The 20443-nt window shown below is 43.6% G+C and overlaps 1 protein-coding gene across 2 annotated transcripts in view; it reads right to left on the bottom strand.

The window, feature by feature from the left end:
* The window catches only part of LOC141222122 (mitogen-activated protein kinase 14), a 75264-nt gene that overhangs the window by 37001 nt on the left and 17820 nt on the right, over positions 1-20443 (bottom strand). For both annotated transcript variants that reach the window (XM_073666621.1, XM_073666623.1), the window contains exons 3-7: positions 18684-18742; positions 17603-17714; positions 14727-14756; positions 9593-9640; positions 6393-6507 (exon numbers count right to left, since the gene is read on the bottom strand). In XM_073666621.1, the coding sequence (XP_073522722.1) occupies positions 6393-6507; positions 9593-9640; positions 14727-14756; positions 17603-17714; positions 18684-18742 (364 nt within the window). The remainder of the gene's footprint in view (positions 1-6392; positions 6508-9592; positions 9641-14726; positions 14757-17602; positions 17715-18683; positions 18743-20443) is intronic.

The following is a 20443-nucleotide window of genomic DNA, read 5'->3' as shown; positions in this document are numbered from 1 at the left end:
TGGTTCCCTGCCGGCGCTGCGATCACCACCCGCAAGTGATAACGATGAGGGTAGTGGTAGTGTCTGCTCCCGCAGTGTCCCCACCTGTAAAAGTAAGAATAAAAGACGTAGTTACTTACCGGTAACAGGATTTCTCAGAGCCAATGACGGCACCACGAAGAGAGGGGATCTGCCCTTCAAGAACAGGAAACCTACAGATAAAAGGGCGGTACCTCTCCCGCATCAGTTGTTTACAGAGCATGAGAGGACCACCAGGTTAGTAACACAAAATTTTACAATTTAAGAACTCGTCAGAGACACCACGTGGCTACAACAGGTAACTAATAAGTGTGCGCACCCACACGTGAAGGGAGGGAATGTCCGGGTGCCGTCATGGGCTCTGACAAATCCCGTTATCAGTAAGTAACTACGTCTTTCTCCTTCCCCCCCACCCCCCTTGACGGCACCACGGAGAGAATTACAGAGAAGTGACTCATTGGGGGAAGGGGACCACAGCTTCCAGAACCCCTCTCCCAAAAGTAAGGTCTGAAGAAGAGGTTAAGTCTAGCCGGTAGTGATTGAAGAAGGTAGAGGGGGAAGACCAGGTTGCTGCTCTACATATCTGCTCTATTGTAGCACCAGCCTTCTCCACCCAGGAGGCTGCCACCGCTCTTGTTGAGTGGGCCTTTAGTTTCTCCAGGGCAGCTTCCCCACATGAGAAGTACGATAGTGTGATGGCCTCCCTTATCCATCTGGCCAGTATGTCCTTAGAAGCTTTCTTCCCCTTAAGAGGGCCCTGAAAGCAAACAAAGAACTATCCTCCCTACACTTGTGTCGCCTCTAGGTATTGGATTAGGCACCTTCTGACGTCTAGTGTATGCAAGACCTTCTCTTTAGTGTTCCTAGGGTTGGGGCAGAAAGAAGGGAGGGTAATTTCCTGGGACCTGTGAAATCTTGACGCCACTTTTGGCAGATAGGCAGGGTCGGTTTTCAGAGTAACCCTATCCTCCAAGTTTTGTGTGAAGGTGGGGCCTGCCGATAGGGCCTGAATATCACTAACCCTACATGCGGATGTGAGAGCTACTAAGAGCGCTGTTTTGAGGGACAGAATTTTTAGGGATGCTTCTGACAGAGGTTCAAAAGGGACCTCCGTTAAAACTGAAAGGACCAAGTTTAAATCCCATGGTGTAGTATTTCGGGATGAGATGGGTCGGGATCTAGATGATGCTTTAATGAACCTAGATACCCATCTATCCCTAGCCAGATCAAAATTGTAGAGCTCCAGGGACGCAACTTGAACTTTTAAAGTACCTGTGGCCAGACTCTGCTCCAATCCCCTCTGCAAAAATTCCAGGATAGCTGTTAATGGAACCTCCCCACCCAGCCTGCAACCTGAGACTGAAAGGAATTTCTTCCAGGTTTTCCCGTACAGTTTGGTGGTCACAGATTTCCTACTTTGAAGTAGCGTGGTGATAAGATTTGGGGAGAAACCTTTGTCCTTCAGAAGAGCCCTTTCAAATTCCAGGCTGTCAAGTGTAAGTTTGAAGCCGGAGGATGGAGAACCGGACCCTGAGAAAGAAGGTCCGAAAGCTCCAGAAGAACCCATGGGTCGGAGAGTGATAACATCCTCAGCCAAGAAAACCACGGCCTCTTTGGCAAAAAGGGGGCTATCAAGATTACCCTCGCTTTCTCTTCTCTGATTTTCCTCAGAACAGCTGGAATCAGAGCGGTCGGAGGAAAAGCGTAAGCTAGAGGGTAACTGCACGGGATCATGAAGGCATCCATGGCTAAGGGGCTCCCTTTGGGGTCTAGGGAGCAAAAAGAGTGTGTTTTCTTGTTCCGATTGTTGGCGAACAGATCTATGGAGAGACCTCCCCACATTTGTACAATCTGCCGAAAAACTGACTGATTTAACTCCCATTCGTCCTGCTTTAGCTGTGTCCGACTCAGTCTGCGATGCGATTTTCTATCCCTTTTATGTGTAGGGCTGATAGGGATTGTACGTTTTCCTCGGCTAAGCGAAAGATGACCAGTCGTCTGCATTAGGGAATGGGACCGTGTACCCCCCTGGTGGTTCAGGTACGCTACTACTACCTGGTTGTCTGAAAAGACCCTCACGTGGTGTCCTTGTAATGTGTGCATGAATTCCCGGAGTGCCCGCTCTACTGCTAGGAGCTCCTCCATGTTTTAGGACACTAGCTTTAAGCGTTCTGTCCAGACCCCCTGAGCTACAAGGTTGTTGAGGTGAGCCCCCCAGCCCCCGGGACTTGCATCTGTGGTCAGGATTTGAGGTGTCGGGATTGTCCAAGGAATCCCCTGGGCTAGATTGTCTATGTTCCCCCACCACTCTAGGAAAAGTGTGGTTTCTGCAGATAGAGTTAGCTGCCCTTCTAAATGCCCTCTTAGGGATTTTTCTGTCTCTAAGATTTCCCACTGTAGGATCCTGGTATGTATTTGAGCCCATTGGACGGCCGGGAAACATGCCGTCAGGGAGCCTAGAAGGGACATGGCTTTCCGGATGGACATAGACGGGTGGGACTTTGCCCGTGATATCTGGCCCATGATTTTGTGATTTTTTTCTGTGGGGAGACAACACTCCTGTCTTTTTGAATCCAGCAAGATGCCTAGGTATTCCTGTATCTGGCATGGTTCTATTTTGGATTTTTCTAGATTCAAAAGCAATCCTAAGCGAGTCAAAGAATCCATGACCTTTCCCAGATGGTTTTTGCAGTTCAGGAAGGAGCAACCTATTACCAGGAAGTCGTCTAGGTATGGGACGACCAGGGTGTTCTGTTCCCTTAGATGAGCCATTACCTCTGCAATAACTTTGGTGAACACCCTTGGGGCTATGGCGATGCTGAATGGGAGGGCCGTATATTGAGTGTTTGACCACTCCACCCATTGGAACTGCTACTCTGAGGAACTTCCGGTAGTCTTTGTGTATCGGGACGTGATAATAAGCGTCTTTTAAATCCAGGACGGCCATGAAACAATCGGGAAACAGCATTTTTACTGATTATTTTATGGTTTCCATTTTGAAGGCTTCCACCTTCAAAAGTTTGTCCAGCTTTTTTAGATTTACAATCGTCCTGTACGTCCCATCTGTTTTTTTCCTCAGGAATAACGGAAAATAGAAGCCCTTGCCTTCCTCCCCCCACGTGACCTCCAGAAGGACTGCCTTCTCTACCAGTCCCCGGATTTCCTGCTCCAAGGCCAGCTGCTCCTCGTTTGAGGACCTTTCGGGGGTCACAACAAAGTTTTGCTGAGGGAATGTGAGGATAGGAGTTTCAGGCCCGATTGTATTAGGCTCAGAATTCAAGAGCTGTCGGATATTAACTCCCAGGCTGGGGAAAGCCTGATAGCCTTCCCCCCACCCGGGGCAAATCCTCATTGGGCGGGCTTTGTTATCGTTGGGGGGGGGGGGGGTTGTTAAATAGGAACCCTTTGGTCTGCCTTCTCCTGTCTTCCCACCTATCCTGCTCTTTAGGGGGTTTTCTACAGATAAACCTTTTACTCCGAAAAGGTTTCCTGTAAGCAGTGTTGGACAGGATAGAGAACCGCTTCTTATTGTCCCCTGCTTTTTCAAAGATGTCATCAAGGGCAGGCCCAAATAGAAACTCGCCCTCACAGGGGATGGAGCACAATCTTGATTTAGTCTGTAGATCCCTGGGCCAACATTTGAGCCAGAGGGCTCGTCTGGCCGCGTTAGCGAGCCCTGTCGCCCTAGCACCTAATCTGACGGAGTCCGCTGAGGCGTCAGCTAGGAAGGCCGCTGTCCTTTTCATTAATGGGATAGTTTCAAGAATGGTCTCTCTAGAGGTTTTCTGCCTCAGTTGTGTTTCAAGCTGATCCAGCCAGACCATTAATGACCTGGCCGTACATGTGGCAGCTACCGCAGGTTTTAACACCCCCCCCCCCCCCCAACGGCTTCCCAGGAACCCTTTAGGAAGGCGTCTGCTTTTTTATCCATGGGGTCTTTTAAGACACCCATGTCCTCAAATGGAAGGGAGTATTTCTTTGAGGCTTTGGCTATGGGAACATCCAGTTTTGGCGCCTTCTCCCAAAAGGAACATGCAGGGTCATCGAACGGGTACTTTCGTTTAGGGGAAAGGAAGCCCTTCCTCTCAGTTTTTTTCCGCTCTTTCTTAATCAAAGCGTGAACATGCTCATTTATTGGAAAAGATCTCCTCTTTTTTTGCTCTAGAAAGCTGAACATTACGTCTTGGATAGATTTTTTGGGCAAGGAATTTTCTAACCCCATGGTAGACCTGACTGCCTTAATGAGGCTGTTTCCTCGATAGGGAAGCAGCTCCGTCCTCCTCTATCTGTAGACAAGGAAGAGGAAGATGAAGAGATGGAAGTGTCCGAATCTCCGCCATTCTCAGAACTGCTAGAACCGGACTCGGGGGATATGTTTTTTAGTTTTCCTTAACCTTTTACCCCCCCGAAAGGATTTAATGGTATCTTCGACCTGCGAATTAATTAGGTCTCTAAGTTCAGAGGCAAATTTAGGGGGGTTTCCTCGCATATAGTTTGCTCAATGCAGGAGCTGCAGAGTCTCTTATCCCAAGTAGTGGGTAAGGCTTCTGTGCATAGTGCACAGGTCCTATTTTTTGTTTTCCCCGTACTCTTTCTTCCCTAATAAGAGACAAAAAGAGAGAGAGCGAGGGCCCCTAGTTACAAAGTGGACTTTCACAAAGATCACTTACCAACCAGACGGAAGAGCAGGTACCAGTTCAGGAGGTGGAGCCATCTTTGTAGACGGAGTCCTCCTGGAAGATGTTGAGGTGGAGTCTTTGCTGTGCTGCGACGATCTGCCGGAGCGCCCGCTTTCACTGTTACGGCCCTGGTGCCCAGTTTCTTCCGGCTTCTTCTTTCGTTGGGTTCGCGGTGGCGACTGAGGAAGCAGCTCTTGGTCACTTTTTTTTGAGAGAGCTTTAAGAAGCAGCTTCTGGCGTCCTCCGCTGTCTTTTAAGGCACTGGGATTCCCTCCCATAGCGCCTGTGGTGACCCGGCGCCCCCACCTCCCCCGCACCTGCAGGAGGACGCCCGTGCCTGCGCAGACTGGCTACCCAGTCATGCATTGCTGCGCCGCGTCATCCAGAGGCGCCCGGCGCGCTCCCACTTGCCGCAACCAGGGGGGTCCAGCACAGCACCTCGGCGGGCCCCGACAGGCCCTGTCCTCTTCGTCTGAACTCCCCCGCACACCCTAAAGGCCCACTGACCCCAGCGGTGGCGCATCAGGGCACTGCACCAGCCGAGGCAGGGCACCCCCGCTGCCTGGATTGGACTGGTCGGGCCTGGCATCCCACGACGTCCATCTTCTGGCACCCCGCAGGTATGCCTCCTCCGGAACTGTAGGATCCCGTCAAGGACAGGAAACCAACTGATGCGGGAGAGAGGTACCGCCCTTTTATCTGTAGGTTTCCTGTCCTTGAAGGGCGGATCCTCTCTCCGTGGTGCCGTCATGGGGGAAGGAGAAATAACATCCACATACTCACCTCTCCTGGGTGTCCCCCACTGTAATCCTCTGACCGCTGAAGGCGGGGAGAATGAGCAGCTCCGGAACTGCGCTCAGCGAGTGCCAGAATTAAAAATCAATATGGGTTGTGTTGTTTATTCGGTACTGATTCTGTGATATGGATCACATCCACAAGGTGGTGGTACTGAGGTATAGAAATATTTATACATTAAAGGAGCTGTCCGGTCTAAAATCGATAAGTCTGCAGTCACTCTGTGTGACTGCAGACTTTTGAATCCCCCCCTCGTGTGCTGTGGGGATTCGCCAGTTTCTGAGCCGGGACAGGATGGCATGTATGAGTTATATATACTCCCAACCAGAGCCCACCCGGTGGGTGCGATCTTGCTCCACACACTTGTATGGAGCAAGGCTGCACACTCTAGTTGGCCACACCCAATGGACTGCCACATCACTAGACAGGGCATGGCCTTGCTTCCATGCAAGAGTATGGAGAGATGCCACTCCCACTAGAGGGCCCTGGCCGGGAATATGTAGAATGCATACATACCCTCCAGCCAATCCCCGCAGTGCTTGCACTGGGGAGATTCAGAAGTCACACATAGTGACTGCAGATTTATCAATTTGGGCCGGGCAACCCCTTTAAACTTGGAGTACAAGTTAGACCTTACAAAGAGAGGTTAAAGGAGGAATTGCTGAACTTTTTTATTTGCTGTGTTTATGTAAAATCATGTGAAGTGTTCAGAAGTGATACATTTTATGTAAATTGCTTACAGGGGTCTATATGCACACACCTATTTTCAGCCACCTAAAGAGAACATAGAATCCATATCAAGTTAGAAAAAAAGTTATTCTTTCATCTAGCAAGTTTACAAACTGTGAAGCCAGTAGTAGTGAAAGTTTATAATATATGATATTAAAGGAAATTATATACCTGTCTGATTATAATGCATCCAGTTTAGCATGATTTCTGGTGCCCGGTACCACCTTGTGGCAACATAGCCGGTCATCTCCTCATCTGTGTGCCGAGCCAAGCCAAAGTCGAGAATCTATGAAAAGAATAAAATTTAGTAAAGATCGACTTTGAAATTAAATGTAAAAGTTTCCTGACATTGAGGTGAACTTTTCATGAGGATTTTATATCTCAAACTAATGGGATGTATGTACAGGCGCAGTCATGCGGACTAAATCCATTCCTTAACTGTAGAAATCCGTTCTAGTGTCAGCTTTGAAATCATACGCAAATGCAAGTCCTTCAGGGTGGGAGATTCAACTTGCAGCTCTCTGGCCCTCCCTCCTTTGTCTCACTAACAGGAAGGGTGGGGGTGGAAGCAGATCACTCACTGTCAGTGAGACAATAGACCAATGGGTGAATAGGGAAGGAGGGCAGGGGAACTGCAAGTGCACTGTCCCTCCCCAAAGCACTTGCAGTTCATTTGCATACGATTTCATGACTGGATTGCTAGAAACGCTAAAAAAAAAAAAAAAAAAAAAAAAAAAAGTTGATTTTTACAATCAACGTATGGATTTAATCAGCATAAAAGCGCTTGTACATATATGCCAATAGTTTGAGGTATAAAATCCTCATGACAGATGTCCCCTAATGCAATAAGCCCAGGGTCTCAAGCAGATTACCAATTCCCCTGGTATAAATACGGTTATGAAAGTTATATAATAAGAAATTAAGGTCTACAATAATGAAATAACGGATACAGCAATACATCTATATTCAAAAACTCTACATGAAAGATTGACTGTGGGATAATTATTTTCTTATCTTATATTGACTTCAAGATACTGGTTTCCAATTAAATCACTACAGTAAATGAATAAACCGCAATTCCAGCCATCTCCATGCAGTTTATCACTATTATCGCTATGGGTATGTGCACATTAAGTATTTGGTTCAGAAATTTCAGCACTATTTCTGCATCTTTTTCCCCACTCATTAGTATGGGTGAAATCTGAAGCAAAAGCAGAAGCTGAAAGCATTGACATCCTGCAGATTTAAATCTGCAAGTCACAAATAAGCAACGTGTGCATGACACTTCAGGATTCTCACTCACTTTGCTGGCATCAGGTATCCCTCCCTTCAAGTTTTGTGACAAATCTGCACTGAAAGAAATGCAGCAAAAAAGCAACGTTTTCACACAGCCTAAGACCTCATGTTTGCAAGCGAGTGGATAGTGGACCTATAGTTCGCATCGTATTCATTTGGAATATGGCAAGATTAACAGAATCCAGTGGAACAAACAGCAAATTTTTAAATTTAGAATTCACAAAAAAAAACCTGAAACCAAATGTATACTATTATATGGAAATACAGCAGCATGCAAGACGCCAAATGCATTACCACTGAATTCAACTATACTTAGAGAGGTATTGTCAGGTTGTCTGGAGCAGCTCAGAGCTATGCAATCTCCTTACTTCCGGGTTTCTAGGAAGGAGGGCTCTTCTCCTATAGTGACTGCTCTGATGAATAGAACCTGTAGTATTAGTAGAACTATAAAGCCCAGCACATGTTTTGCTACACTGTAATCACACACAGAGATAACAGGGCATTTTAACAAGCACACAAGTCAGGACAGGGAGAGCAGAGAATGGTGATTAGGAGACCTGCGGTGAAAGCGGATATGCCAGCGATATATAACTGCATCTCTCTTGCAGAAGCTGAGAGGGGGTTGAAGGAGGTGAGCAGCTAATGGCTGTATTGAAATCAATGGGCTGGAGAGAGGTGACTGGGATGTTAAGAGCTATATTCCAGGGGAAGGGTTAACTACTGTGCACTCTGGCCAGACTCCATGGAAACAAGCTGTACACTATAAACAGATAACATCTCTCATTGCTGGACAAATATAGCAGATAGCAAAAGCAAGTCAACTGTAAACTTGCTTATTTTCATACAAACTACAGCAATTTAAGAACATCCCTAAGGACTAAGAACCTCTCGTGTGCTCTACCAATTACTCCATGCTAACAGGAACCCTGCTGCAGAATTTTGTGTTGGGTCTTAGAAGAGAAGGAATGCATAAATGGACATTGTAATTAACAAGTATTACAAGATAAGTAAAGACATAGAAAAGACAGCAAAAATATGTATGCAATATTATATCAAAAGGTAGAGCTTTCACTTTGGTATATTTTTACAATAACCACATAAGAATTATGAAGTGTCAAAGCATTAATAAGGCGAATGAAATGTCTTTCCACTTCTGATCAAGCGGTTTCCAGGCAGATGAGAAGTAGCAAGAAGTAGTGCCCACGATCAGGCTATTGCAGCGCTTTGGACGCAGCATGTTTTTGCTGCGTCCGATTCCGCAGGTAAATCTGCATGTGTTCACTGTTTAGTTACCGGACCCTATCCATTCTATGGGTGAAATTTCTGGCTCCGCAACAGAAATTGACATACTGTGGCTCCTAAACCCATGCCGCCCTGAGTTTACGCAGCGTCTAATAGAAGCACAGTGGGGACTGGATTTCTACAAATCCCATCCACTTTTGTTCTACTGTACAGGTGTGCTGCGTCCAATCCGCTGCTGGAACGGATGGTGGGCACGTACCCTTAGAAGTTGTATCTGCTGACCAGCATTCGAGCCAGGCCAATCTACACATGGCTGCAACAAAAGTTGATATGTCCATGAAATAGAGCTCATGCTCCAGCTGTCTACCAATTCCTTCTGTGGCACCAGCGAAAGGATATAGTGATGAACATAAACCCCAATTCAATAAAGTTCTGCTTACTCAGGCATATGCAAAGATGGGCCTTGCAGGAGGAAGACTGAGTCCTTAACTTTGAGATGGTTCCTAACCACTTTGATAAAGCTGTCACACATAACCAAGCTGCCTGTGTCCAATTACACAAACACAATAGGGTTTCTCTTTTCATTAGCACAACCTCTTTCCATTATGGCAAATGGACAACACAGATGATTCATCTATTAGGTATGTAGGAGAACGTGTGAAAGGGCTACTAACGTGGATACTTCAGTATACCTAAAAAAGCTTTCCAAATTTATATCAGCTGGGGCACCTAACTACTCCAGATATCAGGGGTAATGAAACAAAGGGATCGGCATGTTGGTGAAGGGGCTTTTTTTATAGGACAATCGCTTTAAGCATTGTAGAGTCACTCACTTTCAGCTCGCAATCTTCATTTACAGCAAGGTTGCTAGGTTTCAAGTCCTGCAGACATGAGGAGAAACACAAGATGTAAGACACAATCCAATAAGATATAGATTATAAATAACACATACGCCATGGCATAAACTGACAAGTTATATGTAAAGCACATATTTGAGTACAATCATCTGTGAGGCTATGTGCCCGCAATGCAGAAAAGAAGCAGAAATTTTCCGGAGCATTTCTGCATGTCCTTGGCAGAAAAAGCACATGCGGATTTTACACACGGTTTTTGATGCATTTTTACTTGTGGATTTGCCATGCATTTTTCCAATGCTTTGTATAGTCAAATCTGCATGCAGAAAGGCACAAGAAATGGTCATGCTGCGTTTTTTTCTGCACGTAAAATCCGCGCAGAAAAAATCCTGACCATGTGCACAGAACTTACAAAATGTCATAGGAAGTCATGGGATAAGATGTACAATGCGTTTCTGCTGCGTTTCCGAACAGGAAAGAAAAAAAAAACGCACAAAAAAAGCACCAAATCCGCATCGTGTGCACATAGTCTAAGGGTTGAGAAAGGTGAATTTTACAAGCTCTACTGCTGAGAAGAAAAAAAAAATCCAAATGTTTTAAAAGCGGTCAACAGGCTCCATAAATAAATGACTAAATCTAAGCACTTCACGAATGATCAACCTCATGGAAGGAGGCGGGGAGAATGCTGAGCTCATAAATACTTAGCTTTCTTACCCAGCTTTCCCATTTTGGTTTAATAGCTCTGCAGACCAGTCACAATGTTTCCCTTTAAGGGATTGTCTCGGAAAACATAGCTAGTTTCTTCCAAAAACAATTTCTTCATTAGAGAAGGCGCACAATAAAGGCACACTAACCAGAAAGTATGAGTATACAGTACATATCATCTTCATTAGCATTTCTATTCAAGTAATTTATACGGCTTCTGTGAGCTGCTAATTTTAGCCTGGGAAGGTGCCATTAGGCAAACATGGTCCCTTGCCATAATTAACATCTCACAGCTGGTTCGTTAGCCGCTACGTACCCCGATCAGCACTCAGCAGCGTTTGGACACAAAACATTTTTGTTGCGTCCAAAATGCGGTGTTCTAATGTCGCACTTTTGTTGTCGATACATGTGAATCCACTGCATATGAAACTTAGACTGGTCAAAATCTGCAGCGCAGACTGGCGTGTCACTAAAGAAATTGACATGCAGCAGGTGAGTTTGGGTACGTGGGCACGGTCAGGAGCCGCTGCGTGTTTATACAGCATCAAACCTGCAGCGTTCAGATGTTACAGTGTATCTCTAGAAATCCCATATACACTATGCGTGCAGAGGCTGCTAATCACCCGTGGACACTGATATGGGATGAGTCTTTCAGGACCGCAGCATGTCAAATTCTCTCGCGGAGTCGCTGGTCTCCGCAACAGAAATTTGACCACTAGAAAGTACTAAATGTGGTAAATCCGCATGGTTCAGTTAACACATGTGGATTTACCTGCGTTTAATAGAATGCAACGTTTTGGACGCAGAAAAAAATTTGCGTCCAAAGCGCTGCTACGTCTGAATTAAGCACAAAGCCTAAAATTTAAAAAAAAAAAAAAAAAAAAAAAAAAAAATGGCGTGGGCTCCCCCGTCATTTTTATAACCAGTCGAGGGAAAGCCGACCGCTGTGGGCTGATATTAGTAGCCACGGAAGAGGCCATTAGCCAACAATGTTCCCTGGCTATTAATATCAGCCCACAGCTGTTTGCTTAGCCTTTACTGGCTAGATTACAGGGGGACCCCAGAAAAGAATTGACATGGGGTTCCCCTATAAAATATAACCAGAAAAGGCTAAACTAGACAGCTGCGGGCTGATATTAACAGCCATGGAAGTGGCAATGGATAGTAGCCCCATCCGCGGCTATTAATATCACCCTTCAGCAGTCCCAGAAATGGCGCATCCATAAGATGCGGCAAATCTGGCACTTAGCATCGCTCTTCCCACTGCCCTGTAGCGGTGGCGAGTGGGGTTGGGGTTCACGTGAAGCCCAGATTAGTAATGGAGGGTGTCTATAAGACGCCCCCATTACTAACCGCATGGTAAAATAGTCGCCGCCTTTTCAATAAAAACACGGCCAGAATAAATTATTTTAATGAAATAAAAAACACACTGTTTTTAATTTTTTTTTTTTATTGTACGCATCCGCAAAGCCCTCGATCTCCTGAAAAAAAACGTAAAACAACAAACAACCATATTCCTCATCTGTCTGCCGTCAACGACGCAGTCCACGATTACGCCGAGTGTCCCACGACGATCTGGGTCACTTCAACAGCTGTAACATCAGCAATCACTGATGTCACAGCTGTAGAATACTGCACTGTATACTGACAGGGGTGTAAAATCACTCCCTGTCAGTATACAGGCTGCAGGAGGTCACTGGGGTTGATCAGTTGATCAGTCCCGGTGAACTTACCTCCCTGGGAACATTCTTGCGACTGTTCTCAGGGTCAGGTGAGCATCAGTTGATCGGTCACGTGCCCGATCAGCTGATAGGTGACGTCAGCGCAGGTCCTGGCAGAGCAGTACACAGCTGGGAGCGAGCCCGCTCCGTGTAGTGTACCGCTAGCCGCGGGCTGAAGACATCGCCGCCGGGGACCAGGAGGACATCGGGGGTCGCCGGACAGGCGAGTATAGAGGTTTATTTTTACTCTTTTTTTTTTTTTTTTTTAACCGCGGGAATAGCAGACTACTGCTCCACCCATTCACACCGCTCTCAAATGTTATCAACCAGAGCGGTGGTCGGATGACAAGAGTTAGTAGCCTCCTCTCCTGACCAGGGTACCACCCGCAGCGCGTTTCTGGCGCGAATTTGCGCCCATTGACTTTCATTGAGACACCGCAAATCCGCAGGTATAGATATTATACTTGTGATTTTGCTGCGATTCAATGCAAGTCAATGGGTGCAAATTTGCAGCGGAATCGTGCAATAAATGATAATGCTGAGGTTTTTGCCACAATGGTAATCCGGAGAGGAAATTTCCGCATCATGTGCAAAGCACATCCGGATTACCATTGCTATAAATTGCAGACCTATTAACAAGCGGTTTTAATGCGTTTCCGTGACGGAAAAATTGCCGCGGAAATGCATTAAAACCGCATCGTATGGACATAGCCTAAAAGATTTTTTTCAGGCCGTGTGTATATTTAAAACTCTTTACTATGAGATTAGTAATGGGGGAGTCTTATAGACACCTCTCCATTACTAACCTGGGCTTCATGTCAATACAAGGCTGACATGAACCCCAACCCTATTACCTCACTTGCCACCGCACAAGGGCAAGTGGGAAGAGAGAGGCCAAGCATGAGATTTGGCGAGTCTTATGGATGCGCCATTTCTGAGGCTGCAGAGGGGGCCAGGATCCATGGCCCTTTCCCTGGCTATGATTATCAGCTCACAGCTGTCTGTTTAGCCTTTGCTGATTAGATTTTATAGGGGGGCCTTACGTCAATTTTTTTCTGGGGTCCCCCTGTACTCTAGCCAGTAAACACTAAGTAAACAGCTGTGGGCTGTTAATAGCCAGGGAACATTTTTGGCTAATAGCCCCTTCCCTGGCTAGTATCATCAGCCCCCAGCGGTCGGCTTTCCCTCTGCTGGTTATTAAACTGATGGGGGAACTCACGCCATTTATGTCCATTTCATTTAGTTCTTCGTTTTATTTCATTTATAAGAAATCCCATGCCTATTGTGCATGCTATCCCATGCGCCCTATGATCAGCGAGAGCAGGCGACAATGATGGGAGTTGTATTCAGCATCCGCTGTGTATATTGTTTTACACAGAAAGAATAAAATAAAAATAAAAAAAAAAAAACCTGTGGGCTCCCGACAATTTTTCATAACCACCAGAGGGAAAGCCGCCTGCAAGGGGTTGATATGAATAGCCAGGGAAAGGGGCCCAATAGCCCTAAATGTTCCCAGGCTATTAATAACAGCTCACAGATATTTGCTCAGTGTTTACTGGTTAGTATACAGGGAGACCCCAGAACAAAAAAATTGACGTAGGGTCCCCCTATAAATTTTAACCAGCAAGAACATACTGAACATCTATTGCATATCTTCATGGGGTGGTAAAAGAATAAATCTCGAGCACTTCCACCCAATCAAAAAAAATTCCTTTATAGTAAATCCATAAAACCGAGCAAATACATGCGAGTGTGAGTTAAAACCTGATGCAATTCTGGTGCACACAGATTCCCTTTAATCTAGAATACTACGATTAAGGGCGTCTGTGTAGGCCAGAAATCAGTCAGTATTTTATTGACTCTTAGATGGATTTGCTCGTTTTTATGAATGTACAATAAAAGGAATTTTTTGTTCATAGGCTAGAAATACAAAAAATTACCTCTGATGCAGTCTACTCAGCTCAGTATCTTTTGGACAAGTGTGGGGAGCACTACGCCTCTCTTTTTTGCATATCTTCATAATCGTACCACATAAAGAGCTTAATGTTGAGGTGAGACCGAGAAAAACATCAGCTGACGGAGCGATGACGATGATGAAAGGAAACATTTTCCTATTCAATTTTTAAATAGCTTAACCCCATCAGGCATGTCAAGTCATTGCCTTAGACTTGGGGTGGGAAGCATTATTATGTTGTTGAGAAATTTGAATACAAAACTCTGCAATAGTACATGATTAGTTGTAACATCATTTAAATAGAAACGTTCTTGAGGCAGAGATTTGAACAGGATCAGCTGAAGGTGAGAAAGTAAATAGACATGGGTAACTGGAGTTAGTTTTTATTATGTAGAGCACACTTTTCGGGCTGCTAGTATGTCATCAATCTCAGATCATAAAATAGATCTCTCTCCTACGAGGAATGGAGCAGTGGCCGCATATGCATTCATTCTCTTTGTCAATTTTTCAAACCAACACACACTTAGTTGGCCCATTTTGTAAACTTCCATTACAAGAAAAGATTCAAGACCCATTCTCAAGATAGGTGCAGATCCAGAGATTTGAACCGCATCAGACATTTGTGGTATATCCTCTGGATATTACTAAGTGTCTGAGATGGAAGTACCCTTTAAGGTTTTAACTATTTGGTCACATATAGCTTTATCAGAAATATATCAGTGATGCTACTTACTCTATGGATAATATCAGCTGAGTGAATATACTGAAATGAGAAAAAGGAAATTATTAGAGATCTTTGTTTTAAATGACAGTGAATACAAAAGAACAACTCATGTTAACAGTGTGCCTGCCCCTTAAACAATTGGACACTGACACAGAGTGATGTTCTATGAAAAGCGGATAGAGAATTTTCATTTTAGGTTAGATGCAAGTATATTGTGTAATATATACATAGGTCAGAGCTCACTTTTCCAAGTCACCTTATTGTCAGTGGATGGAAAAATTGCTTACATTGACACTATTACATTAATACAACTTTGAAAACAGGAAAGATTGTATGAAGATAAGACTGTATTAAAGCAACCCTCCACATTAATGGGGTTGTCCACTACTTGAACAACCACTTCTTAAATGCTATAGTCTCCCATATGCACACCTCCAGGCCGCTGTTGCAGCATTGTCAGCACTGTGCCAGCCGTCACTCTCGGGACATTATTATGTCACGAGAGCACTGCAGACAATCAACAGCTGCTAAAAGAAGCAAGCTTCACAATTCCCACAGATCTGTGTGAGGAAAGTGTGAAAGCTGTGTCCGGTTAACATACGGTTTATATCATTTTATATCTGGTTACTTCAAACTTTAGCAGGCACAGATATAACTTTTTTTCATGCTTGAACCGGAAAAAGGGGTGATTTAATCCTAATTTAACAAATTTCATAAAAAAAATAAAGATATTAGATAGAGATATAGATTGATATTATCGATCTATATTTTGTTCCCTCTGATTTTTTTTTTTTTTTTTTAAAGAGGTTCTCCATTACTATGACAACCCCTTCTCATAACCCACGCTTGGCCCCAATGAAATAAACAAGCCTATACTCACATCCCGTGGCGGCACGGTTCCCGCGGTGTAGGCACTCGCTCTCCCCGGGTCCCTTGTGCTGCTGTATGACACGTGACCCCAGCGCCCACTCAGCACTGGCGTCACTGTCCCCACCTTTGTACGAAATGAACATGAAGTCAAATCATCGGCATGCCGGACTTCCTCCATGTTCAATTCGACAGAAAGTGAGGACAGTGACGCCAGCGCTGATTGGAGGCTGGCGACAACACAACACAAGAGCGAGTGACGACACAGCGGGATTGGTGCCGGCACAGGAGGTGAGTATAGGCTTTTTTATTTTAAATAAGGGCCAAGCGTGGCTTATGAGGAGGGGTTGTCATAGTAGTGGACAACCCTTTTAAGTACAGAGTTTACCATATGGGCAATTAATTTCAAATTTTAATATACTGGACTTATGGATAGGCCAATACCAAATACACTCCTTTTTATTTATTTTTAATCTATAATATTGTAGTATGTAGTGAAATTAACCCTTTCTTGACTGTTATTTTCTTCTTCTGCACTTACATTTTTTCCTCCTTCTTTCAAGAGTCACAACTTTTTTTTTATTTTACCATCCAAAAAAGTTTTACAAAGGCTTACTTTTTTGACAGAAGTTGTAGTTCTGAATGACACTATTTTACAATTTGATGTACTAGAAAATAAGAGCGGTGAAATCACAGGAAAAAATTTTGTGAGTTATTGATTTTATGGCATTCAATGTGTAGTATAAAATGACCTGCCAATATGATTGCCCAGGTCAGTATGATTATGGTGATACCAAACTTGTAAAGTAGTGGAAAAAAAAAAATCAGAAATATGTAAAGAAATAGTTCCATCAATGTACAAAATGCAACCATCAGCTCACCATGTAAAAACCCAAGTGAGGATTATTTGTTGAGCTGTGAGCTGACATTTTTATCAATACTATCTTGGAGTAACTATGATATTTTGATTACTAATCATATTTCACGCCAAAGATGTGCCCAGAAGAGAAAAAAAACGGAATTCTGGAGCATTAATATATATTTTTTTCAGTTAAAGCTTTTACCATAATATAACATTATTTTGTTAGACAGGATTTTCATGAAAGCAGCAATAGAAAATGTTTAACTATTTTTTTTCTACTATTTTTAATGGGGGATAGCGTGTAATTATATTAAATTTATATTTGTTATATATGTAGGTTTTAAAACGTTTTTCCCCTTTTTCTGTCCCTTGGGGACTTGAGCAAGCAATTGGCTGATCACTTGTTCTAACTAGTGATGAGCGAGTATGTTCTGTTAACCCTTTCGGCGAGCATGCTCAGGTGCTCGCAGAGTATCTTCAGCGTGCTCGGGTGTTATGTTTGAGTCAGTGTACATGATTTGCGACTGTTTGACAGCTTTAATACATGAGAAATGCCTAAGAAACAGGCATTCCTCACATTTTATTTATTTATTTTACTCGCTTATATAGAGCGCAATTAATCCTCACATGTATTAAAGCTGTCAAACAGTCGCAAATCATGCACATGGAGTGACTCAAACATAACACCCGAACAAGCCGAAGATACGCGGAAAACACCCGAGCATGCTCGTAAATCTCGAGTAACAAGCATGCTCGCTCATCAATAGTTCTAACTACTTGCATTACTGAGCCTGAATCACACATGGGGACCCAACACTGGACGTATCAGTACGTTCAATGTCAGGAATGGAGTAAAAGGCAGGATGCAGTCTCCTCTTTGGAGCATCAACTGCATTTAATGGCTCTGCCACTCTGACCATGTTTACCAAGTCGTAAGTTTCATAACATTAGCAGGAGATACATAATTGTGACATTGTTGATCCATACAAGTAGAATGCGTTATTTGTATATTTCTGATGTACATTTGTAAGCACAATCTAAATTTGTGAGATAGGACACAAAAAAAAACGGTGGAACACCATCAATCAATTTGACTAAACAAGATTAGTTTACAACTACAACAGACTTACACATCCTAAAAAAGGTTAGAGAGTACCTTAAGTCCTCGTAAGATCTGGTAGATCAAGAACTGAACATGATCATCAGTCAGTTTCTGACATTTCACTATATTATTCAGGTCAGCTCCCATTAAATGCGTCACCAAATACCTAAACATGAAAAGGAATAAAAAGAATATAAAAAAGTAATACAGAAACAAAAGCAGTCATGGACAAGAGATTCAGGTTGGCTGTTGAGAACTGAATGCAAGAAGTTGTCTATGACTGCCACCACATATTTCAAGCTGCAACCCTTGTTAGGTACAAAGGTTGCCAGGTTTACAACTAGACATGGAGCAGAAGCAGTGACTTAAGAAAAAAAAAATCTCCTTGGTTGACCAAGCATAACAGGCTTCTATTTTATTTCATGCTTTAATCCGGCTGTGCTCAGTTGTAATCTCATTTTCGTCAGCCTGACAGTCTTGCAGCTAGGCACAGAAACAGGACTGAAGCAGCAAAAAAGCAAGTCTGTTCAGCTCATTCAGCTGAGGAGTTTTTTTTTAATCAAACTTCAGCACGGCATGTCCAGTTGTAAACCTATTGGGTTGAGTGAGCAAGTCAGTTATACCACCCCAAGATGCTCTCCTCAGCCAAAACAGGAACTTGCTGTAACATTGCGCACAGACATCAATCTCTAACCGAATTTCTTTAAGCAAGTCGTTCTAATGAGTACCTATTGACAGGTTGCAGCCTGAAATAAGTGATGAAGGGTCTGCTGTGAAGAATTCTGCTTCATTTCAATAATCAAACTGGACGGCTTCTTTATCTATACCTCGGCTGTGCCAGAGAAAGGGATTGGCTTAGATACTGAAGTAAGCAGTCAACCAGGCGCCCTCACACAATGCTCTCGTCACATGGTGACAAAAAATGCTGACCTGTGTCTGAGACGAACTGGAAAAAGACCTGTAGGGCCAAAAGCTTATAGTTGAAAATCGAGACAACTTTCAAGAATAAATCAAGTAGCATAACTTACTACCGTAATTTACCGGTATATGCATTTAACTAGATTTGTTATTTAGCCAGACAACCCATTTAGGGTGGATACATTAGTCACGTTATACACAGCAGACATGTACTTACACATCATTGAATTCCTCAAATGACTTTGAAGGGGTAAAAACATCTAAGAGTCCAATAACCTGTTGAAAAAACACAAACATGTTAAACTAAATTGAAAGGTATACAGAAAGGTCCTGCCTCCTACAAACTCTGTGTAATGTACGCAAGAGGATTTCTGAATGTCAGAAGGGAAAAAATCGAAGGATATGACTTTAAGGTACTTAAATGATGAAGGACAATTGATGGCTGCAGTTTAACCCCTGCATGCAGTCACCAGCTACATGAGTTCTATATGAATAACAACATGTGTAATTACAATAATTTTCTGGGTGAAAGGTGTAAACTAAAAATTCCTGGGTCTTTAACCCCTTCTTGACCTTGTAATTTTCTGCTTTTTTTCTACTTTTGTTTATTTCCTCCCCCTATTCCAAGAGCCATAACTTTTTTTTTTCCGTTCCCATAGCAGTGTGTGGGCTTTATTTTTTGCGGGACACCATTCTTTTTATCATTGGATGTACTGGAAATAAGTAAAAAAAATTCAGAGTGCGTTGGAATTGAAAAGAAAACTGCAATTACACAACTGTTTTTTTGGGGGGCAGGTTTATTTACCATGTCCGCTATATGGTAAAATAGACATGGTAATATCATTCTCCATGTCAGTATGAGTAAGCAGATACAAAACATGTATAGGTGTTTGTTTGTTTTCATTTGTGGTGGAAAAAAATTTGTAAGTAAAAAAAAAAAATTCGCTTATGTGCCCATTTTCCGTGAACTGTAGGGTTTTCACTTTTCAGGTTTTGGGGCTGGGTGATGGCACTTATTTTTTGCGCCCTGAGCTGAACTTTGTATTGATACCATTTTGGGTTAGATACGATGTTTTGATCACCTCTTATTACAATGATGTGGCGGCCAAACAACTGGTGTTCTAGTGTGGCGCTTACATTTTTTATTTCTAGCTACACTGTTTACAGATCAGATTAAAATTTTACATTTTGATAGATCCGACTTTTACGAAAGCAGTGACACCAAATGTGTATTTTTTATTTTATTTTTAATTGGGCTAAAGGGGAGGGGTGATTTGAACTTTATTTTTTCATAATTTCAAAAACGTTTCTTTTTACGGTGTTTAATAGTACCTTTAGGAGTCTTGAAGCTGTGATTGTTCAATCGCCTGTACTACACATAGCAGTGCTTGTGAACTGCTATGTGTAGCAGAAATCACAATCTATGAATGTCGTCCACATGCCAGCGTTCACAGGAAGATCATAATGACAAGCATGGGGGTCTTCAGCAGACCCCCCAAGCTGTCATGACAACTCATCGGTGCTCCGTGATCATGTGATAGGAGCACCAATGGGTGGGATGAATGACAATCTTCCGGCCGGGGTGTGTCCAGTAATTGACAGTGGAATTTAAGTGGTTAACAGATGCGGGTAGAGCACCATTCCATCCATGACTGTTAAGGTACATGCTGGCTGATTAAAAAAGTGTCATCATGTGCAGGGCCCACGCCCCATTAAATCAGTCATCAGAATGCGAGCCCACATCAAAGGCAGGGACACGGTCTTTGACATAAATGTACGTCAAAGGTAGTGGAGGTGTTCAGCTGTGATTTATGAAAAAAAACTCATATCAACAATCCATAGGATAGGATGTCGGATCACTGGGGGTGCAACAGAGTGCGGCATCTGTTGTGTTACCAACTCTGATTATAGAAAAACACCTTCCCGACAGCAGTGTATGTACAGTACAGACCAAAAGCTTGGACACCTTCTCATTTA

Source organism: Phyllobates terribilis, unplaced genomic scaffold (assembly GCF_046119375.1).
Source record: "Phyllobates terribilis strain yellow unplaced genomic scaffold, ASM4611937v1 Scaffold_2__4_contigs__length_985480577, whole genome shotgun sequence".
NCBI lineage: Eukaryota > Metazoa > Chordata > Amphibia > Anura > Dendrobatidae > Phyllobates > Phyllobates terribilis.
This window is presented reverse-complemented; position numbering and strand designations above follow the sequence as displayed.